Source organism: Leucoraja erinacea, chromosome 34 (assembly GCF_028641065.1).
Source record: "Leucoraja erinacea ecotype New England chromosome 34, Leri_hhj_1, whole genome shotgun sequence".
Classification (NCBI taxonomy): Eukaryota; Metazoa; Chordata; class Chondrichthyes; order Rajiformes; family Rajidae; genus Leucoraja; species Leucoraja erinaceus.
This window is the reverse complement of record NC_073410.1, coordinates 1,961,112-1,985,317: the sequence shown is the minus strand read 5'-3', so window position 1 is coordinate 1,985,317 and position 24,206 is coordinate 1,961,112. Positions and strand designations below refer to the sequence as shown.

At 45.5% G+C, this 24,206-nt stretch overlaps 1 protein-coding gene and 1 long non-coding RNA gene across 4 annotated transcripts in view; one reads left to right on the top strand and one right to left on the bottom strand.

Annotated features, from left to right (window-relative positions):
• The window catches only part of LOC129712896 (uncharacterized), an 80,823-nt gene that overhangs the window by 29,890 nt on the left and 26,727 nt on the right, over positions 1-24,206 (bottom strand). The window contains exon 2 of the long non-coding RNA XR_008726154.1: positions 10,061-10,124. This is a non-coding gene — a long non-coding RNA (uncharacterized LOC129712896). The remainder of the gene's footprint in view (positions 1-10,060; positions 10,125-24,206) is intronic.
• Positions 18,230-24,206, top strand: part of camk2g2 (calcium/calmodulin-dependent protein kinase (CaM kinase) II gamma 2) — a 230,400-nt gene continuing 224,423 nt past the window's right edge. Inside the window, exons 1-2 of one of the 3 annotated variants that reach the window (XM_055661632.1) lie at positions 18,230-18,407; positions 18,564-18,658. In XM_055661632.1, coding sequence (XP_055517607.1) covers positions 18,343-18,407; positions 18,564-18,658 — 160 coding nt within the window. In that variant the 5' untranslated portion in view covers positions 18,230-18,342. The remainder of the gene's footprint in view (positions 18,408-18,563; positions 18,659-24,206) is intronic. The other 2 variants (XM_055661631.1, XM_055661630.1) reach the window with 2 other exon arrangements.

Below are 24,206 nucleotides of genomic sequence, written 5' to 3'. Positions count from 1 at the left end.
ACCTGATCTATTCCTCTCATGATTTTGTACACCTCTCATCCTCCTGCACTCCAAGGAATAGAGTCCCAGGCTCCTCAACCTCTCCCTATAGCTAATCTGAAACATCATCTTCCATGTCCTCCAGAGAAGGTGGCTTGAATTACTCCAGCTCATTGTATGCTACACTGATTAAAAGTCAAATGCTATTGAAAAAAATATTCCCTTGCAGGGCGTGGATCGTGCTGGGGAGATGATGATTACTGCACATCCCTTATTCCCTTTGAACTGAGTGGCTCACCGGTCTACTTCAGAGAGTAGTTAAGAATCAATCATATAATACATGTCCCTGACTTGCTGGGTAGGGACTACAGACTTCCTTCTCGAAACAATGAGAAGTTATTGTTTAAGGAAGTGAATTACAAAGTTAAGCCTTTGATGTATGTGGTTACCTCTTGTCTGGTGATTAATAATGGACAATAAATACCACATCTCATTGAATGGATGAATAAATAAGAAAGTTATTAATTGGACAAACTTTCTCTTGGACAGGGTGGCTGCTCTCATTATTCCCACGACCAAGATACTCATAATTGTGAATAGACACAAAAAGCTGGAGTAACTCAGCGGGACAGGCAGCTGAGAGAAGGAATGGGTGATGTTTCAGGTCGAGACCCTTCTTCAGACTGAGAGTCAGGGGAAAAGGAAATGAGAGAGAAGCAGAACAAATGTATGAAAGTTATGCAAAAAAGCTATGATGATCAAGGAACCATTTTGTTAGCTGTTTGCTAGATGAGAACAAGAAGCTGGTGCGACTTGGGTGGGGGAGGAATGGAAAGAGAGGGAATGCGGGGGTTACTTGACGTTAGAGAAATCAATATTCATACCACTGGGTTCTTCAGATTCTCAGTCTAAAGAAGGGTCTTGACCCAAAACGTCACCCATTCCTTCGCTCCAGAGATGGTGCCTGTCACGCTGAGCTACTCCAGCTTTTTGTGTCTATCTTTGTTTTAAACCAGCATCTGTAGATCCTTCTTACTCATAATTGTGCATTCTTAAAGAGGAAATACACGCAGTGTTGTTGAAAGGGAAATGTGCTCATATTACAACAGCAATACCACAGCCATACGGTCATGTGACAGGAGCAGAATTAGGTCATTCGGCCCATCAAGTCTACTCCGCTATTCAATCATGGCTGATCTATCTCTCCCTCCGAACCCCATTCTCCTGCCTTCTCCCCCTAACCCCTGACACCCATACTAATCAAAAATCTATCCATCTCTGCCTTAAAAATATCCACTGACTTGGCCTCTGCAGCCTTCTGTGGCAGTGAATTCCACAAATTCACCACCCTCTGATTAAAGAAATTCCCCTCATCTACTTCCTAAAGGAATATCCTTTAATTCTGAGGCTGTGGCCTCTAGTCCTAGACTCTCCCACTAGTGGAAACATCCTCTCCACATCCACTGTTTGCAAGCCTATTTGTCACAGCCAATGGCAATCTGATAGTATATATCATTCTGATAGTCTTATTGCCACCATTACAGGAACTCTCATTGCATTTTATAACATATTTAAGTTTAATTAACTAACTTTGGTTAACTAAATTTAATTAACGGCTTCTTCCTCTACATTATTAGGCTTCTGAACGGTCCTTCCATAAGCTAGGGCACTGTCCTATTCACCTCTACCTCATTGTGGACATTGGAATTTGTCTCTGGAACTGATGCGTTGCAATGTTGAGAATTGTATTCTGCACTCTGTATCTTCCTCTTTGTTCTATCCATTGTACTTGAGTTTGAACTGGGTGTATTTATGTGTGGTATATCTGCTACATCGCGCTATTTTGTAGCATGCAAACCAAAGCTTCTTGTTGTACCTCTGTCCAAGTGACCATAATAAACCTCAACCTAAACTTCACTTCCCATCCCCTTAAATTCCAGCGGATGCAAGCTGAGTTCACAAAAATCCTTCCTCAAAAGACAACACGCTCATCAGCTGAACTGTTGACAACCCGACATAGCATGGAAACTGGTTCTTTGCACTAGATCAGGGGTGGGGAACCTTTTCATGTTTGAATGCCGCATTAAGTTAGCTGTAATCGAATAAGGCCGCATCCAAGATACTCCAATTAGATATACTTCAAAACGTACATTATTTTGTTAAAATAGCCCTCATGACTTACTAATGTTGTAATTGTGGCCGTCAGTCAGGGAAGATTCTTTTGTTGAATTTTCTTTTACTATTTGGTATTTTAAATACGCTCATTTTAAGATTAAAATAAAAAGAATAAAAGACAAACAAAAACATACTAATAAAAATAAAAGGATTTGTTCTACAAAATGTGGATTCATTCAAAGGGCCGCACTTAATTGCCTAGAAAGCCGCAGGTTCCCCACCCCTGCACTAGACTATCCTAGGAACAGTTCACAGAAGCCGACAAACCTGCACGTCTTTGGCATGTGGGTGGAACCCGGAGCACCCGGAGAAAACCCACGCGGTCACAGTACAGTGAGACTGTGCAAAAACACATTACAGAGAGCACCTGAGGTCATGATTGAACTCAGGTCTCTGGCACTGCAGGGCAGCAACTCTACCACTGTGCCACTGGGCTGCATTGATGTGGCCTTTCTCTGCAATTTTGTATATTCCATGCACTTCCACAGTTTATCCTGTGGTGAAATGTTGCTGTTTTTTCTACTTGCTCACTAAAAAGTTGTGTAAGTGGATGGGTAATGAATGTCAGGATCGATACCCGCAGTCCTTGCCCTGTCTATTGTGCACAGTTCCCTTTTACTCATTACCGATTGAAAGGATGAAGACAAATATTGCTCCTCTTCTGTTTTGTCCTCTGGTTGTACAGCAGGTTTTGTACATGCTGGCCATGAATAAAAACGCTGACTGCCAGAATTGTTGGAGGAAAGTAGTCATTGTCCAAAAGGTTTCATGGCTGTAAGCAAACACTCAAAATGAACCAGAACCAACTGATTTATTGTATCGAAACACAGCAGCTGTGGTCTGGAAGGAGAAATCAAATCTCCGATGCTGAGAGTTGGGATGCAGAATAAATGGATCAGAGATAGACACAATACTGTATGCTGGAGTTAAACCCCTGTCCCACGGTATGAGTTCATTCCAGGAGTTCTCCCGAGTTTGCCCTGATTTGAACTCGGAGATTTACGGTAATGGCCACTCGTCGGTACTCGGGGCTCTCGTGGACATTTTTCATCATGTTGAAAAATCTTCACGAGTCTTCCCGTGCTTACCTGCCGTTAGCGAGTCTTCCCGAGTACCTGCCGTTAGCGTTAAGAGATGTCCCCAAGCTCCGACGTACCCGCTCCGTTCATTCTCCGTGCTTACCACCAGTTAGATTTTTTGTAAACTTAAACTCGGGAGAACTCGCACCGTGGGACAGGGCTATAACTCAGCAGGACAGGAGCATCTCTGGAGAAAATGAATAGGTGACGTTTTGGGTCGAGACCCTTCTTGGATCGGAGACCTGCCTCAGCCTTCAAGCCCCTAGTGTAGAGGAATGGTTTTCCTGAGTTGTTCATTTTTCCAAATGATGGTATCTGTTGCCATGGTTTTCATGTGCAGGAAGGAACTGCAGATGCTGGTTTACACCTCGGTATATTAATTTTAATACTGTTTTCCCTCTCTCCCCATCCCTCCCCCATCTTAGTTCACTGACCAGTCTGACTGACCCCCTGATTAAACTTTATCTCTGTATGCTTCGTTGTGACCTTCCCCTAGCTAACAATGATCTATTCTACATTTTCCATGACCCCCATCCCCTTTGATGTCTTGTTTTTACACCGTACCCTCCTTTACCTCTGTGTCTCCCTTTCCCCTGACTCTCATTCTGAGGAGAGATCTCGACCCGAAACCCATTCCTTCCCTCCAGAGATGCTGCCTGTCCCGCTGAGTTACTCCAGCATCTTTTGTCTACCTTCACCATAGTTTGCAAGTTGTGGAACATTTCAAGTATAACGGGTAAAAATAAACATTGCATCGCCTTTTTCTGCCCTTCAACTTGATTCTACCTGTTGTTGTAAAATGCAAAGAACCCTAATTAATCTCACAACAGGAGCCTTGGTCATGACAGACCTTCCATCTGTTCGGTCACTGGCTTGCTTCTTCAGGTTAGTTTAATTGGAGCACATGGATAGGCCATGTTTTGGGTCAGGACTCTTCTTCAGAAGGTAGCCCATGCTTGCTCCTATTTGCTTGTGTTATTATTTAAAAGATTTCAGTGCCAGCAGGTACTCTCTACACATCCAGCACCCAAGGTCATAATCGACCCTGGCAGAGCCGTAGTCATCCAGCACAGAAACAGGCCCTTCAGCATAACCTGCACCTGCTGACCAAGATGCCCCATCTATACTAGTTCAACTGGCCCACGTTAGAATCATATTCCTCTAAACCTTTCCTATCCATGCACTTGTCCAAATGTGTGTTAAATGCTGTTACAGTACCAGTAGGTGTGATCGCCTCTTCAGAGTCAAGGAACTGCAGATGCTGGTTAAAGCCAAAGATAGACACAAAGCCCTGGAGTAACTCAGCGGGTCAGGCGGCACATCTGGAGAAAAAGGATGGGTGAAATTTTGGGTCAAGTCCTTTCTTCAGTCTGAACAAGGGTCCCGACCCGAAATGTCACCCATTCATTTTCTCCAGAGATGCTGCCTGGCCCACTGAGTTATTCCAGCACTAACTTCAGAGTCAAGATATGGAGTGACATATCGGCCTGACCAAATATGCAGAGGTGATTTCCTTCCTTAAGAGCATTGGTAAACAGAGATCGGTTTTCACAAAAATCCAAAGGCTTTGCAACCATCGTAGTTATTGGTTTTATTGAATTGTTTTCCCCAGGGGCTGAGAACACATGCCCATACTTGTTCAGAAATGTCATTGTGTTACCATTTTGCCTCATATGCTACCAGCTGGCTTTGCTGGAGAAACCAGTTTCTGCCTCCTCTTTAAACACCTCCAGTAACCCAGCTGCCACAACAATGGCAGTGATCCACCGCCCTCTGAGAAGAAATACCTCTGCACCTTGCTTTTAACTTGCAACTGTGTCATATTGTTCAAGATTCTTCCATTAGCTGAAGCATTTCAACATCTAAGCTCCCCTGGGATCTTATAGGCTTCAACAAGATCATGTCTCATTCATCTAAGCTGCAAAGAAAACAGAACTAACTTCATTAGCTGCTTGTTCTTGGAATAAGCTGAGTTTGGCTTGCCTCCAAAGCTAGTAAGTGCTACCTTATATAAGCAGACAAGAACCTATACCAGTGCCTCTGCCATTGCCCTGTATTATTCGAATGAACCTTCTAAACTCCAAGTTCCTTGCAAAAAAGGCTACCTGCCATTTTCTTTTTAATTAACCTGCATCGCCCCCAAGGTAACATTTAGAGATTCTCAACAACATCGGGATCCCTCTGATCCCTCCATTTATCTGCAGTCTCACCAAAAGCAACTTGTGAAGGAGTAAAGCGGAGAGGTTTTGAGGCTGGAGTTTCAGGATGGGGCCAGGAAGCAAGAAATCACCACAATCGATGGTGGATCATGAGCTCAGAAGTTGAGGAGAGTAGCAAGCTTAGAGGTTCCCGTTTCGGGAAAGCAGGCAACGTAATCCCACCCTGGACGTTCCTTTTCCCTGCTCCCATCGAGCAAAAGATGCAGAAGCTTGCAGAAGTGTGTGCCACCAGACTCAGGAGAAGCACCTTCTCCTTTGTCTTCTGAACGGTCCTTCAATGAGCTAGGGTTCAATCCAATTCTCCTCATCATTGTAGACATTGGACTTTGTCTCTGGAACTGGTAGACTACAATGGCGAGATCCATATTCTGTATCTTCCCCTTTGCTCAACCTATTGTACTTGAGTTTGACTTTGATTTGATTGTATTTATGTATAATATTATGTGATTTGATTGGATAGCGCGCAAGACAACACTTTTCACTGTACCTTGGTATACGTGACAATAAACTAAACTAAACGATGGAAGGATAAGTGAAAGACAACCATTTTATAAATTGACAAGCCCTTGCACCTGGGAACGCTAAAGCTAAGTTCCCTACATGTTATTCTCCGCATTGGATCATCATCAACATTTTAATTATTCATTGTGAGGGGTTCCCTTGCAGATAGAATAGAATAGACTGCTGCACTTTCCATTGTGGAGTTCCGATTTCCTGAGAGAATGAATACATCAACCCTTGTATGGTACTTGCAGCAATAATATATCTAATCTTAAACCAAAAGGGCCCGTCCCACTTACACGACACCTGCTGGCACCCATTATAGTCGCAGCAGGTCTCCGAAAATGTTCAACATGTTGAAAATCCAGCGGCGACCAGACAAGGCGGGGATCGGATCCGGATCGTTGGAGGTGTGAGCCAGTGGCTCTAGCAGCTGTGCCACTCTGCTGCCCTGAACCATGAAGATTTTTTCAACAATCTAGTTTCATAGTTATCATTACAAAAAGGTCATTTCAAATATAGGTCCTGATCATTAACTGTACGTAAACTGCACATTTGTCACAGTGGGTTTTGAGCTCAACTCTGCTAACTGTGCGCAGGTCTCTGGGTTACTAACCCAGTAATTTAACTACAGCAGCACATGCAAACCACAAAATATTCTTATGATATTTGCATGCAAATGCACCCTGTGTTTGGGCACATTAGGATTCTACCCTGCTGAGTAACACAGGAATGTCTCAGAGCGAACACTTGAAGTTGGGGTGGATATTGATGCAGGACATTTTATTCCCTGTGTGGGGGTCGAAGATAGAATAATCAGCCAGAGATTTGCCAACATTCATCCCAGGAGATGAATAATAAGCATGGCTCATTCCTCGTATTATCTGAATCACTCAGTGGGCTGATCTCTTCACACTTTGAAATGCTATTAACTTGTTGACTGTGTGTTGAAATTTGTAGACTCAACCTCAGTCTTCCACCAACATTCCTTCACACTTTGCTTCTGTCTTATCCTTATCTCACAAGTTTTGCCTTTTCATCTCTGGCCTTTGTCTGAAGAAGGGTTTTGGCCCAAAACGTTGCCTATTTCCTTCGCTCCATAGATGCACCCGCTGAGTTTCTCCAGCACTTTTGTCTACCTTCGATATTCCAGCATTTGCAGTTCCTTCTTAAACACATCTGTCTATCACCTTCACCTGCATCCACTTATCACTTGCCAGTCTTTGTCCCACCCCTCCATTCTTCCAGATTTTCTTCTCCCTCCCTTCGGCCCACCGAGTCCGCGCCAACCAGCGATCATCCCAAACACTAGCACGATCCTATCCACTGGGGACAATATTACCGAACCAATTAACCTACAAGGGTCCATAGATGCTGCTGCACCCGCTGCACCCGCTGAGTTTCTCCAGCTTTTTTGTGTAACCTTCGATTCTCCAGCATCTGCAGTTCCCTCTTAAACAATTAACCTACAAGCCTGGATGTCTTTGGGATGTGCGAGGAAACCGGAGCACCCGGAGAAAACCCACCCAGTCACCGGGAGCACGTACAAACTCCGTATAGACAGCACATGTAGTCAGGATCGAAACCGGGTTTCTGGCGCTGTAAGGCAGCAACTCTACCGTTGCGCCACCGTGTTGCTCCAGCTCACCGTTTGACCTGTTGTTACAAAATGTTAAATGGTCAGCTCGACATAGACTACAAGACCTATACCAAACCCAAACCAATTAGGAGCAGACGAGGGCATTCGATCCAATTTGTGATCCCAGCTACAAAGACAGATGTGTACAGCAATTCGTTCTTCCCCCGCACAATTAAAGCATGGAATAATCTCCACCCAACTATAGTTACCCAACCAGATGCAACTAAATTTAAAGTAGCTCTTTCTTCCAAATAACCCTTTCTGGCTTAAGCCCTCCCTCCACCACCTCCAGTTTAAATTCCATTTGGAATATTTTGGAGGACCAAGAAACCAAGAACCAAGAACCATGGATAGGTGACGTTGAGTCAGGAGCAGTTGTTATCAATTCACGAATTGCAGAGAAATGACGGGACAAGGAGCTTTGAATTGTCCAGGTAATACTCTCCTACCCCCACCCCTCTGTCCCCTGCTCCACCCCACCCTAGTGTGCACACATCCCCCCACCACCATCTTTACCCTGTCCAATTCTATCATCATTATGAAGCATTTTCCATATTTCCCCCCTCCCCTTTGAGACGTCCATGTAATTTCCCCTCAAGATTATTCAGTGCATATTCATTCAAGCTAAATGTCAGCTCCAGCGCTCTTTGTTTAAAGTACTAATTTATGTTCAGTCCTTCCCTCTGTCTTTATCTGTCGTGCTTGTGCCAGAGCCTGTGAAGCTTAGACCAGAAGAGATATCTGCCTCAGTGTAATGCCAAACCAGCTTGGTTACCAGCGGCAACCACAGCTCCTCGCAGATAAGCTCCCTTCATCCTCGCCGGGAAAAATATTTCGGGGCGAGGTTAAAATCAACGGAAAACTGGCCAGAGGGGAACTCAACATGCGAGGAACCAACTCCCCAGGGGAATGTACTGCAGGGTGCTTGTTCATCTGTTATACCAACCCTGCTCAAAACACAAGTGTTGCAGGAACACTTGTTGTAGGGACGCACGGTGGCGCAGCGGTAGAGTTGCTGCCTTACGGCCCGGTTCCATCCTGACTACGGGCGCTGTCTGTATGGAGTTTGCACGTTCTCCCCGTGACCTCGTGGGTTTTCTCCGGAATCTCCGGTTTCCTCCCACACTCCAAAGACGTACAGGTTTGTAGGTTAATTGGCTCGGTATAATTGTAAATTGTCCATAGTAGACAGATAGATAGATAGATGGATGGATGGATGGATGGATAGATGGATGGATGGATGGATGGATGGATGGATGGATGGATGGATGGATGGATGGATGGATGGATGGATAGATAGATGGATGGATAGATAGATAGATAGATAGATAGATCGAATACCATTTATTGCCATTTAAACATACATCGTTCAAACAAAATTACGATAGTGTGTTAGTTTGTACGATAGTGTTAATGTGTGGGGATCGCTGGTCGGCGAGGTCTCTGTGGGTAATGAGGGCCCAGATTTAGACTAAGCTACAGTGAAGGAACAGCATTATATTTGAAATTGGGATGGTGTGTGACATGGCTGGGAATGTACAAGTGGTAGTCTTCCCCTATCCCTGCTTTCCTTGTTCCTATTAAAAAGGACCTTACTACAGGAAGGATGTAATTAAAGCTAGAAATAGGAGAGATGAGACTAAGTGGGACCCGTTGGGTCCCAGTCACACGGGAGGCCTGCCACCCCCCCCACCCCCCCTCCAACGCAACCCATTCCCAAACGCAATATTCCACCACCCACCTGTTCCCAAACGCAACTCGTTCCCCCAAATCAATGTTCCATGGGGTGTGGAGGAGGGGGGAAGTAAAAAAAAAATCAAACTCGTGGAAGCACGTAGAATGTACGTTGCGGATACGTCGGAGCTTGGGCGTCTCTTAGCTCGTAACGCTAACGGCAGGTACTCAGGGAAAGCTCGGGAAGACTCGCGAAGATTTTTCAACATGTTGAAAAATGTCCACGAGAGCCCCGAGTACCTACGGACGGCTATTACCGTAAATCTCCGAGTTCGAATCAGGGGAAACTCGGGAGAGCTCTTGAATTAGCTTGTACAGTGGGACAGGCCCTTTAGGTTGAGACAGTTCTTCTATGGATTGTCACGGTTGCACTCAGGACTTTGGGATTTCTGCAGTAGTATTGAGGTTATTAATTTATTGAATTTTCTTTTTGTCCATTATATGTAATCTATGATTATCGTGCTTGCCGACTTGTTCAGCCGCTGCACACAAGAATTTCATTGTCCCATTGTTGGTACGTATGCCAATTAAACTCTCTTGAATTGTTAACTAAAAAGACTGCACATCACATGTATTAGTATTCTCCACTCAAACCTTTACATCAATTGCCAAACAATGTCAACTCCTTACCCTTTTAAATAATAACGTTTGACACTGCAATTCTATATTTTTATAGCAAAACTGTATTAATATAAAATAAACCAAAAATAAATCAAATGAATGATTCTACTCACCCGTGTGAAGTACTAAACCTTCAAAGAGGATGTTGGTACTATTCAACACTGCAGCTGCACTGCCCTTATGTATAAACATAAATAAATTATAAATCATTTTACACTTATTTTACATAACACTTGAAATAAAATTTTACTTATTTTCATAAAAACCAAAGTCTCTAACTGTTGCCAGTTGTGTGAGAATTTTAGATGTATAAATACTGGATGAACGTTAGTTTACTGCCTTCAATGCCACAGGGGCTTCTTGCTTCGCTGGAACAACATCAAATGTATTTGACACCGAGTCACAATAAAATGATTTCAGTTCAGGTAACAGGTAGGGTTTAAGGAATACCTAAAAATGGAGGAGAGAGGCTGGGGAGATACAGCACGGAAACAGGCTCTTCAGCCCATGCTGACCAGCGATCACCCTGTACACTAACACTATCCTACACATGCAACTCCAGAGCCAATAAGATCATGGGAGACCCCTTCCACCCCTGCAACGGACTGTTCCAGCTGCTATGGTCAGGCAAACACCTCCGTTGCCATGCTGTGAGAACGGAGAGGTTGAGAAGGTGTTTCTTCCCAGAGGCCATTTGGACTGTAAACTCCTATCTCACCAGGGTCTAACTTTACTGAACCATTCTACTGTTTTTGTTCCTTTTTCCTTCCTCCCACAATATGTCTGTCATATGTAAAAGAATATGTGATTCTGTTCCATTCTGCTTGTAGTTTGTTTGTTTGTTGCACAAAGTCCGCGAGCATTGCCACCTTTAATTTCACTGCACATCTCGTATGCGTATGTGACGAATAATCTTGACTTGACTTGACGAGGGACAATTTACAATCTTTACTGAGGCCAATTAACCTACAAACCTGCAGATCTTTGGAGTGTGGGAGGAAACCGGAGCACCTGGGGAAAACCCACAAGGTCACAGGGAGAATGTACAAACTCCGTACAGACAGCGCCCGTAGTCAGGATGGAAACCTGTTTTCTGGCGCTATAAGGATACAACTCTACCGCTGCACCACCTCGTGTTATTGGGTTTGAGGAGACTAGCAGTGATTGAAAGCCTAGATATAAATGTTAAAACTGTGGCTTTGTGTGGTGAAGATGCTGTTGAAAGTGATCTGAAACACAGCCAGCATTTTACTCTGTATTTAAAATAACCCACAATATAAAATGTGTAAAAATACTTCACGTAATAATTTATTCATAGCCAATAAACCTACTGAATTGTACAAAGCTAGAATAACTTTAATACATATTGAATTTCAATATAGTTTGAATAAAAAAATATCATATATTAACATCACTATTTTTTCCAGAGTAATACATTTGATGAGTTTGAATTTATCACATTAACCACAAGGTATTAAGGTCGCCGTTTTTACAATCTTTATAATCGAAGCTCAGTAATCAAAGTGTGGGTTCTGCTCCATGTTTTAACATCGTTCCGTTGTTCACACACAGCTCCCACGTATCTGGCATGGTTTTCCAATCATTTACAATCTTCGGAAAGACTGCTTTGCCATAACTGGGTGCCGACCTTTGAGTACAATGCAAAGTAAGGTCTGCACTGGTGGAGGTCCACCAATATCTCTCAAGGTGGAGGAACAGCACCTCATATTTCACTTGGGCAGCTTACAACCCAGCAGTATGAATATTGACTTCTCTAACTTCATGTAGCCCTTGCTTTTCCTCTCTCTCCATCCCTCCCCAATCCTAGTTCTCCAATCAGTCTGACTGTCCTCCTGATTATATTTTATCTTTGTATACTTTGGTGTCAACTTCTCCCAGCTAACAATGATCTATTCTACATTTTCCTTGACCTTCGTCCCCTTTGATGAATCACTTTCACGCCTTACCCTTCCATATATCGGTGTCTCCCTCTCCCCTGACTCTCAATCTGAAGAAGGGTCTCGACTCAAAATGCTACCCAAAACCTTCTATCCAGAGATGCTGCCTGTCCAGCTGAGTTATTCCAGCTTTTTGTGTCTATCTTTGTTTGGATGAGACCCTAGTGTACAGTCCAGTCTCATGGGCATTTGAGACCCGACGTAACTGTTCTGAAGGAGAACTAAAGAGTGTTCCTGTGTGCCCCTGACACTTGTTATTGCTCAGCAAACATTCATTAAAGCCGTCAGTGGAAGAGTGCTCTGCTCAACCTATTTGATGTTTAGTTGCAAAATTTACCATACATCAAACGCTCCACACAGGCTGCGATGCACTTTGTGATGTCCTGAATGGAAATTAGAAGGTGCTATAAATAAGTAATCTTTTTTTTTCTCTACCAGTTTATTGGACTTGTGAGATACAACATGGAAGCAGAACCTTCAGCTCACCAAGTCCATGTCAGAGCAGCAACCTGATCCGTTTGGATAACATTCAAGAGAGAGCTAGATAGGGCTCTTAAAAATAGCGGAGTCAGGGGATATGGGGAGAAGGCAGGAACAGGGTACTGATTGGGGATGATCAGCCATGATCACATTGAATGGCGGTGCTGGCTCAAAGGGCCGAATGGCCTATTCCTGCACCTATTGTCTATTGTCTATAAAACAAAGCTTTTCATACTGCCTCAGTACTAAACAATAATAAACCTGATCCTTTAGACTTCATAACTTGCTATTGTAGGCGTGATTATATGATATTAGCCTCGCCCCAGTCTACACAACAATACTGCATGAAATATGAGTTCCTCTTGTGGAAGTCCCATTCTGAATCAGATCCTATAACAGTCTGCACTTGGTGCATTGTCTCACAATATTGTCAAGTACTTCCTTCTTTTCTTTAGTTTCAACAATATTTTGCTCGTTCTGGTTCCATCCCCATTGATTTAGAGGTACAACATTAATTTTTAAATCCCTGTTGCCTCCCACCTGCTCTCAGTACAAACAACAGCCCACCTACTGACTTGTGGCGGAGAGGCATGCGCTGTGGACAATCTGAACAGAGGCACAGATGTGGCACTGGCTGTGGCAAGAACGTTGTCAGCCACACGAGAGAACAACCCTGCTCCGAGAACAAACTCCCCGTGCCCTGGCTGCAACTCCTCCCATATCACCACTGATGGCTGACACAAAAAGCTGGAGTAACTCTTGAGTAACAGCATCTCTGGAGAAAAGGAACAGGTTGACGTTTCAGGTCAAGATCCCTCTTCAGACTCAAACCTTATCGAAACGTCTCCTATTCCTTCTCTCCAGAGATGCTGACTGACCCACAGAGTTACTCCAGCTGTTTTATGCCAAACTTCAGTTTAGACCAGAATCTACAGTTCCATCCTACACATTACCTTGGGTGGTTTTCTTTCATTTTATCACTGACCAACAGCTTTCTGCCTCTCCTCACTCTGGGTTTAGGTCACAGTTAGTGTTTGTGTCATTGGTCATGGCTATAGATGCAGTTGGTATTGGTCACAAGATGAACTCCCATGATGGCCTTTGTTTCCAAAGACAGACAAGAAGGCCCAGGACCACACAGGGGTGCAGTCCCTCATTAATACTGAGGCAGGCTGATTGATTGGGTGTTCACTTCCCCCTGACTGGGTCACCTGGGTTTATAAGGAGTGGGGCTGACGAGATGCAGGTGACTTGGTCCAATAATCACTATTCAGACCCAGCTGTGTCTTGTTTGGCTTTGGCCTCATCTTACTCCAGAGTGCCGGCGTTTTCCAGCAGCCCCATGTTGTTTGTGGTGTGGATTCTAGGCTTCATCTCCCGTCTGCTGGGAAGAAACTGCCCCTGAATCTGGAGGTGTGCATTTTCAAAGGTCAGTACCTCTTGCCTGGTGGGAGAGGGGAGAAGAGGGAGTGACCGGGGTGAGACTGGTCCTTGATGATGCTGCTGGCCTTGCCGAGGCAGTGTGAGGTGCAGATGGAGCCAATGGAAGGGAGGTTGGTTTGTGTGATGATCCACAACTCTCTGCAACTTCTCGATGTCTTGGATGGAGCTGTTCCCAAGCCGTGCATCCCGATAATCCAATTCATAATCCAGATACATTGGAAGCTGAAGCTAAATGAATGCATGAAAGAGAACGGAATAGAGGGGGATTTGTACTTAACAATGAACTGCAGATGTGGGAGTAATGCCCCTGTCCCACTTAGAAAACCTGAACGGAAACCTCTGGAGACTTTGTGCCCCACCCAAGGTTTCCGTGCGGTTCCCGGAGGTTGCAGCTGGTTGCCGGAGGTTGCAGGTAGTGGAAGCAGGTAGGGAGACTGACAAATACTTCCGGGAAGCTCACGGAAACCTTAGGTGGGGCGCAAAGTCTCCAGAGTTTTCCGTTCAGGTTTCCTAAGTGGGACAGGGGCATAACTCAGCGGGTCAGGGGGCACCTCGGGAGAATATTGATCGGTAATGTTTCAATTCGGGACCCTTCTTCACCCCAATTGTAGGGGGTGGAGAAACCTGGAAATAAGGAGGGGGCAGGATGAATGATAGGTGGATACAGTTGGGATGTGGAAGAGGTTGGTGTGGAGGATAAATGCTGGGAAGATCCAGATGGACTGAGTGGCCTGGTGATGTACTGTAACTTTTATGTAATTCCATGCCCATCATCTCTCATTCCACACACAGCCCTGATAGTGTGATGCATAATTCCACAGGAGTCTTTTCATTATTTCAGGGTTTCTTTGAGATAATAACGGGTAATTAGTGCCATGAAATGCTGTAAAATGTGTACTCTGATACCAATTATGCACAGAGAGTGAGATTGTTTAAAAAAAAAAAAATGGTTTTAGAGAACTTGTTCCCTGCCAGTGTGTTAGAAATAATGTATGCTGTAAGATATGGCTTCACCTACAGAGGCAGTTTCCAACCAGGGACCCCATGAAAAGACTGCTTAAGGCTACTTACCTAGTCAAAAACAAACCCTGCATGTCATCTTTCTTGTAGAACAATTGTGACATTCAAAGGATGGCACAAAATGCTGGAGTAACTCAGCGGGTCAGGCAGCATTTCTGGTGAACATGGATAAGCGACATTTCGGGTCGGGACACCTCTTGATGGAATTCTCGGTGGATGAGAACCACTAACTTTTTAGTTTAATTTAGTTCTGTTTAGTTTAGGGATACAGTGCGGCAACGGGCCCTTCGGCCCATCGAGTCCGCACTGACTGGAGATCCTCGTACATTTACACTATCCTACACACACTTTTGCACTCATACCAAGCCAATTAACCTACAAACCTGTACGTCTTTGGAGTGTGGGTGAAAACCGAATATCTCAGATAAAACCCATGCAGGTCCCGGGGAGAATGTACAAACTCCACACAGACAGTACCTGTTTTCTCTGGAACAGAGGAGAGACCTGATGGAAGTATATAAAATTATGAGAGGCATAGCTGCCGTTGCACATCAGACAGGCCCCCTCACTGTCCATCTTCAAATCCAGTGTTAAAACGCATTTGTACTCCCTGGCTTTTGACCATGCCTGAGGCTTTGCTTCTGTTTGTGGTGTTTTTGATGTTTCTTTATTTTACATGTCTTTTCCTACTATTTCTTTTGATTGTTATTTTTGGTGTGTATTAACTTTTTTGTCAATGATTAGTGATGTACAGCACTTTGTTGCAGCTATGTTTGTTTTTAAAGTGCTCTATAAATAAAATTATTATTATAGATAGGGTAGACAGTCAGAATCTTTTTCTCTGGATGGAAATGTCAAATACGCACTACATAGCATAGCTTTAATGGGAGAGGGGCAACGTATAAAGGAGATGTGAGTGGCACCTTTTATTTACACAGAGGATGGAGTGCCTGGAGTGGTGTTTCAGAGCACATGGATGTGCAGGGAATGAAAGGATATAGATCACCTGCAGTCAGATAGAGTTGGTCTTGGCATCATGTTTGGCACAGACATTGTGGGCCGAATGGCCTGTTGTGCTATGGTTTTGTTCTAAATACAACTTCAATGGAGTATCAAAGATGATTTCACCGGCACCAGCCACTTGAACCTGACCTCACCAATGTACAACCACTGACAATGAGACTATGGTTTAATTTCGTTTAGGATTGTCACCTATACTGAGGTGCAGTGAAAAGCTTTTTTGTTGCATGCAATCCAGTCCGTGGGATGAACATACATACATGATTACAATCAACCCATATACAATGATATATGGACACACTGATCTGTTCTGTAGTCAATGCCTACCATGTTCTGTTGTGCTGAAGCAAAGCAAGAATTTCATTGTCCTATCAGGGACACATGACAATAAACTCTCTTGAACTTGAACCCGTTCACAGTGTGCAGATACAGGATGAAGGGAATGACGTTTAGTGCAACGTAGTCGTGTAAAGTCTGATCAAAGATAGTCCGAGGGTCTCCAGTGAGGTCAGGACCACTCTCTAGTCTGTTACCCAGCCAGTACAGCGTACTAATACATGGGGGCACCCAGAAATGGTGGCTGTTTCCAGTATCTCCCCTCACTCGTCTTCTCCATAGAAGGGAGAGCCTCTTTCCATGACAGTTCCTCTTTCTGTGATAGATGGCTGCAGTCCAGAGTGAAGAAATAAGGGGAAATAAGACTATCCCCAGCACCGCTGAAATTTCCCCAACCAATACGTTAATATCAGGTGTAGGAAAGAACTGCAGATGCTGGTTTAAATCGAAAGTGGAGTAAAACAAAAATGCTGGAGTAACTCGGCGGAACAGGCAGCATCTCTGGGGAGAAGGAATGGGTGACGTTTCGGGTCGAGACCCAAGATTCCAGAGAGTTTATTGATTAATAAGGAACTGCAGATGCTGGAAAATCGAAGGTAGACAAAAGTGCTGGAGAAACTCAGCGGGTGAGGCAGCATCTATGGAGCGAAGGAAATAGGTAACGTTTCGGGCCGAAACCCAAGGGTTTCGGCCCGAAACGTTGCCTATTTCCTTCGCTCCATAGATGCTGCCGCACCCGCTGAGTTTCTCCAGCACAACAATACACTACAATATAATACGGTTTATTTGTCACATTGCACATAAAGTGCAAGTGAAATGAATATGTCAGCAGCGGTACAATGGTAAAGAACACACACAAAAACACAATAAAAAATTTAACATAAACATCCACCACAGCATTCATCACTGTGGTGGAAGGCACACAATTTGGCCAGTCCTCCTCCATTTTCCCCAGTGGTCGGGAACTTTTGTCTACCCAAGAGAGCTTATTGTCATGTGTCTCAGATAGGTTGATGAAATTCTATCTGGGACACATGACAACAAACTCTCTTGAATCTTGAATCTTCAGACTGAAGAAGGGTCTCGACCGGAAACGTCACCCGTTGATACCAGGTGATCCCTTGCAAAGACAGAAGGTAGACAAAAAATGCTGGAGAATCTCAGCGGGTGCAGCAGCATCTATGGAGCGAAGGAAATAGGTAACGTTTCGGGACTAGTCCCTTCTTCAATCTTACAAAGACAATATTGGTTTGTCTCTATTGCATGCTTTGTGATATGTTTGAGAAAACTATATACTTTAGAAGCGAGAGTTTAATCCAAAAATCGAAGGTTCTAAACATGGAACCTAAGCACAGCACAGGAACAGGCCATTCGGCCCACAATATCTGCGCCGAACATGAATCCACTCGCACATGAGCCACATCTCCCATTCCCTGCATATCAATGTACCCAACCTATAACACTACCGACCTATCAGTAAACTCAACCTATCTAAATGTCTCTTAAATGTCACCATTGTATCTGCCTCTGCCGCCATCTCCTTTATCGTGCTAAAGATGCTTCATCTACTTCTTGATTTGCTTTAAGGATGGATTTTCAGGGGCTAAAGTAAGTTTGCTGGAGGTTTGTGCCAGGCGGCGCTGAGATCTACTGCATTTGGAAGCTCGCTCTCTCTCTCTCTCTCCCTTCCTTCCTTTCTTATTTCCTTCCTTCTTCTCTCCCTCCCTCCCCCCTTTCTCCCTCTCTATCCTCCTCCTCCTCCTCCCCTCTCTCTCTCGATCTCCCTCTTTCTCTCTATCTATCTCCCTCTTTCTCTCTATCCATCTCCCTCCTCTCTCTTTCTCCCTCTCTATCCACTCCTCCTCTCTCTCTCTATCTATCTATCTCCCCCCCTTCTCTCTCTATCTATCTCTCTCTCTCTCTCTCTCCCTCCCTTCTTCCTCCTCCCTCTTTCTCCCTCTCTATCCCCTCCTCCTCTCTCTCTCTATCTATCTCCCTCCCTCCCTCTTTCTCTCTCTATCTCCCTCCCTCCCTCCCTGTCTCTCTCGTGTAATCTCGCGTTAGCGGCTCCACATCCACCCTCCCCTGCATCTGACAGGCGAGTACATGCTAGCCAATTCCAGGCTTTTCATTTCAACATGGCCACTACCGCAACGTGTACCCGGTTTAGCGAGGAATACCAGTTATGTGAAGAGCTCGGAAAGTATGCAACTTCCCCCCTCGCCCCGTCCCCCCTCACTCCAATTGCCCCGCACTTATTGTGCTTCCAATCGCCCCCCCCCTCCCCTCCCTTCCCTTTCCCCTTGAGCTCTCCACTCTAATCCCATGTCTGCCTGTTATTTTTTCTCTCCACTCCTAGGGGTGCCTTCTCCGTTGTTCGCAGATGCGTTAAATTATCCACGGGACAAGAATATGCGGCGAAGATTATTAACACAAAGAAGCTCTCTGCCCGGGGTAAGTGACCCTGTGTGTGTGTGTGTGTGTGTGTGTGTGTGTGTGTGAGAGAGGGCGTGGGGCAGGGAGGGGGGTGGGTGGGGTGGAGTTGAGTCGAGGGCAGGATGGTGGAGAAGTGAGACAGGGGTCTGAGAAACTGGCAGCGTGGCCCTGGGTGCAGTCACTTTGGGCCAGTGGGGTGTGTGTGTGTGTGTGTGTGTGTGACAATCTCTGTGTCCAATATCTGTATCCACTCACTCTGACTGTGTGAGATCACAGACACCCCAAGGAGATGCCACAAATGTGTCTGCCCGGCGCTTTTACTGATGCCGTTTGCGTGGTATTGTAATTGATGGCAGTAATTCTCAGTGTTGTATTATGCGCCGGTCTGTATTACAGGTTTAGGACCAGCCGGGGGTTAAATTGTGCAGCGGGAACAGCCGCTGATGCAGTGCCCAACACTTAGCCGCACTGACAGCGGCAATTGTAAAACTTTCTAATAGGATGGTGCATCGTTATATAACGCCGTTCCTTATGTGTGTTTTGTAAAAACAGCTTTGTTTGGTGTTCACTGGTAGAGTGGATTTGGGATTAGTTCATGGTTAATAAAAGGCCCCCGCACCAGTGAGTGTGTGTGTGTGTCTTTGTGTGTGTGTGTGTGTTTGTGTGTGTGTATGAGTGTGCGCATGAGTGTATTTGTGTGTGATGGGGTGTATGTGTTTGAGTGTGCGTGTGAGTGTGTTTAGTGTGTGTGTGTTCGTGTGTGTTTGAGTGTACGTGTGAGAGTGTGTGCGGTGTGTATTTGAGTGTGTATTTGAGTGTGTATTTGAGTGTGTGTATTTGAGTGTGTGAGTGAGTATTTGAGTGTGTGTGAGTATTTGAGTGTGTGTGAGTATTTGAGTGTGTGTGAGTGAGTGTGTTTGAATGTGTGTGTGAGTGTGTTTAGTGTGTGATTGAGGTTGTGTGTGAGTTTGTGTGTGTGTTAGTGTGTGTGTATTGAGGGGGGTTATTTTCTGTGTGGCGGTAAGCAGCCGTTAGCATCAAGAAGGCAGCTCCACTTGTGTTTAAATGTCCGGGCCAAACCGAGCCGCTGGCGGAACAAAACGAGACACCGCGTGAAGTAAAGCTCTCTTAAATAATTTAAAGAGCCAGCAGGAATTAATGGTGACCGGAACTAAGTACATATTTACTGTCAAATGGATTGGTCATATTAGGGTGTCATTCTGGGATCAACTTTCCACGCTGAAGGTTCGCTTACAATTCATTAAGATGTGCATCTGTAGCTAGAACCATGGCCAACTTTAGGCACTAACCTCCAGGTCTTGTACCGAGTGCAATCTCTGGATTATGTCAGAAGAAGCTGATTTATCTTCCTAAATAAACACCAGCGCGGTTGGGAAACTCGTATTTACGCTGGTAGACAAAAGTGCTGGAGAAACTCAGCGGGTGCAGCAGCATCTATGGAGCGAAGGAAATAGGCAACGTTTCGTCCCGAAACGTTGCCTATTTCCTTCGCTCCATAGATGCTGCTGCACCCGCTGAGTTTCTCCAGCACTTTTGTCTACCTTCGATTTTCCAGCATCTGCAGTTCCTTCTTGAACAATTTGCCATCTTTACGCGTTGGTTAAACTACAATTAAAATGCTGGTGGATGCAAAATTGTAGCCAGTCTGTACAAAAGAAAGGTTAGCAAAAAATAGTTCTACACGGGGAGGGAGACCAGTGGAGCAGGCAAATTCAGGGTAGGTAGACACAAAATGTTGGAGTAACTCAGTGGGACAGGCAGCACCTCTGGGGAGTAGGAATGGGTGACGTTTCGGGTCGAGACCCTTCTTCAGACGCGGTGTTGTATAGTTTAACTAGCCACATATAAGGTGATGGAGGAACTCCGCGGGCTGGGGGAAGGGGTGGATAGAATGGGGAAGCGTTATTTCGGGTTGGGACCCTTCTTCAGACTTTAGCTTGGGGGGGGGGGGGGGGGGAAGAATGCTGGAACAGAGAGAAGCGGGTGGGACAATTCCTGGCAGGTGAAAGATTCCACCATCTGCAGTTCCTCTGGTCTCCTTGAGGTAAAGATTTTTGTTTCGGGAAGGAACTGCAGATGCGGTTTTACCTAAAATGCTGGAGTAACTCAGCGGGTCGGGCAGCATCTGTGGCGAGAAGGAACGGGTGACGTTTCGGGTCGAGACCCTCCTTCAGACTGAGAGTCAGGGGAGAGGGGAACGAGAGATATTGATGGTGAGACAGAGAGATATGGAACAAATGTTTGTTGGGTACTTGGTAGTGAACGCGGGTGCATTAGTACATTCTCTTGGCTTTAGGTTATTAAGTGTGTGTGCGTGTGTGTGTGTGTGTGTGTGTGTGGGGGGGGGGTGGAGAGGTCAGTGCTTTGGTTGTTTGGGTGAGGGGTGGAAGGGGGGGTTCACTGCAACCGCAATGCAGGTACCGTCACCACACCAGAGAGGGAGGGGGAAGCGAATTGTTTGTATGCCTGTGTAAGAAACAAGAGAAACATTTTCTTTAAAAGGGGGAAAAAATCCCCAGAGCTGCAGGATTGTATTCTGCAGTGTGATAAATTAACAAAGATATGCACCTTTTGACTCTATCTTATCCCCCCCCCCCCCCCCCAGCACCAATCACCCGGCCTCAGGTGATGAATCACACTGTCCACATGTAAATCACGCACTTGCTGCGGCGCAAGGCAGCTATTTTTAGTCCTGTCTTGTCCCTGCTATTTTGCTCGGCGCTGCCATTAGCTGTAAATGTCATTTACAGGCTCCAGTGTGTGTGTGTGTGTGTGTGTGTTGTGTGTGTGCTTGCGCGCCACGTTTGCAGCCAGTTCCCTTTGCCATTGTCTCTCAAGAAGCCCCTTTAAGGGAAGGAACACACATACATAGATTCCGAAGTTAGACAATATTGTTGGAGAAACAGATTGGTGCAGCAGCATCTATGGAGCGAAGGAAATAGGCAACGTTTCGGGACGAAACCCGTAAGGGTTTCCTACTTCCGGCCCGAAACGTTGCCTATTTCCTTAAGGATTTCGTCCCGAATCGTTGTCCCGAATCGTTGCCTATTTCCTTAAGGATTTCGTCCCGAATCGTTGCCCATTTCCTTAAGGATTTCGTCCCGAAACGTTGCCTATTTCCTTAAGGATTTCGTCCCGAAACGTTGCCTATTTCATTCGTTCCATAGATGCAGCCTCACCCGCTGAGTTTCTCCAGCAATTTTGTCCCCCCTTCGATTTTTCCAGCATCTGCAGTTCCTTCTTGATCATAGACTTCCCAAGTGCTCTTTTTCATTTTCAAAATGAAACGCTGCCTTGAATGAAATGCGCCTCTCCCTCTGTGTGTGTGTATGTGTGTGTCTGTAATAGAGTGGGGACGATTGGCCATGTCTTCACCTCCTCCACTGAGAATGCTGTGTTAATGTCAAGCCTGCTGGATGACAGCAGCTAAGTGCTGCAGGCAACGGCTGACTTCCTGGCGCTTAGACTTGAGCAAATGTGTGTGTGTGTGTTCTCTCTCCTCCTCCCCTCCTCTTTCCAGCGGTAATATCAAAAGACAGCGCTAGGGGACACTCAGTTTTGGCGGTTGGAGGGGACACTCAGTGGTTAAACACAGCTTTATAAAGAGCAGTGCCCAGGGTCGCTCACTCGACCACTTTGTTTTGCCATGCAGGCGTGTTTGTTTAAAGAGCGTTTCGTTTAAAAAACAAAATACTGTCCAATGCATCTGTGCGTTTCAGCATGTGGAAGTAATTTCTGCAGCCGTTTCAGGATAAGTGCAGATCCGCTTCACAAGTCCAGTGTGCATTAAAAAAAAAATCCCCACTCGGTTTCCCCCCCCCACCCCCACCCGCCGCAATGCTGTGGTCTGCGACAGATGACTCGTCAAGCGGGAGAGTCTAAAGTGGGGGCATTTTAGTCACTCCCTGGTTTTCAGTGGAAAGGTAGCTCAACTCGGCAAACCTGCTTCACAAACTCCACGCTGCAATGTACAGGTGCCCCGAGCCTATCACTGCACGCTGCTTGCTGCTTGCTGCATATTGATATTGCAATTCATCTTGCCCCCTCTCTAGTTGCCTTGCACCTGTCTGTCCACCCTGCCTGCGTTTTTAATCTCCCCCCTCGTCTCTTTAATGAGCACATCTTGCAGGGGGAATACAGCCCGGTATTCTTTCAGATGAGACCTTAAAGCCAGACCCCCCCTCTCTGCATGCTGAAGATAGACACAGAATGCTGGAGTAACAGCAGGGCCAGGCTGCATCTATGGAAGGAATGGGTGATGTTTTGGGTCGAGACCCTTCTCCAGAATCGCATCTGAATGCTGTCAGGCCTGAAGAAGGGTCTTGACCCGAAACATCGCCCATTCCTTCTCTCCGGAGATGTTGCCTGACCCGCTGAGTTGCTCCAGCATTTTGTGTGATTTAAACCAGCATCTGCAGTTCTTTCTTATACGGGTTGCATCCCAGCTTGGTTTGGGGGAACGGATCTGACAGCAAGACGTTGCAGAGAGTTGTGGATGCGGCCCAGTCCATCGCAGAGACCACATTCCCCACCATTGACTCCGTCCATTCTTCAAGCTGCCTTGGAAAAGCAGCCCACATAACCAAAGACTTGTCCCACCCTGGCCATTTCTTCTTCTCCCCGCTCTCGTCTGGCAGAAGCTTGAAAGCGCGCTCCACCAGACTCAGGAACTGCTTCTTCCCCTCTGTTATCAGGCTCCTGAACGGTTCTTCCACAAGTGTGTAGAAAGGAACTGCAGATGCTGGTTTAAACTGAAGATAGACACAGAATGCTGGAGTAACTCAGCGGGACAGGCAGCAGAGAAGGAATAGGTGATGTTTCGGGTCGAGACTCTTCTTCAGACTGATGTAAGGGGAGAGGGAGATACATAGATAAGGAAAAGTAAGGCGTGAAAACGGGACAAAGGGGATGTAGTTCAAGGAAAATGTAGAATAGATCATTGTTAATTGGGAGAAAGTAAACTGATAAAAAGTAGTCGGTGACAGTCAGTTGGTCGGGGAAATGGGAAGGGGAGGGATGGAGAGAGGGAAAGCAAGGGTTACTTGAAGTTAGAGATGTCAATGTTTCATAAGCTAGGGTGCTGTTACCTCCCCATTGTTACACCCCATCTACCTGTGACGCCACTTTCAATGAACTAGTTGTCTGCTTATTGTCACCTGTTTTTTTGTAGGGTGGGGTGGAGTTGTGGGGTGGAGTTGTGGGGGGGGGGGGTGGAGTTGTGGGGTGGGGGGTGGAGTTGTGGGGGTGGGGGGGGTGGCGTTGTTGTTGTTCTATGTAGGAATTGGCTGCCACATTTCCTGCAACATTGGCTGCACGTCAAGATTCTGTGATTGATTCCGGAAGAGCAGTTTATGCCCAGTGAGGAAGACTTAGTGAGTCTTTGATTCATCTGGCTCTCTGACAGACAGACAGACAGACAATAATGCACTAAAAGCAAGGCTTGGAACCTTTTCCTTTGGGGCTCGAGTTTGCATCTTTGCATTTGGGAGTCAGATATTTTGCAGTGTGTGATTTTAGGCTGAATATCTCCCATCAGTTGCTGTCC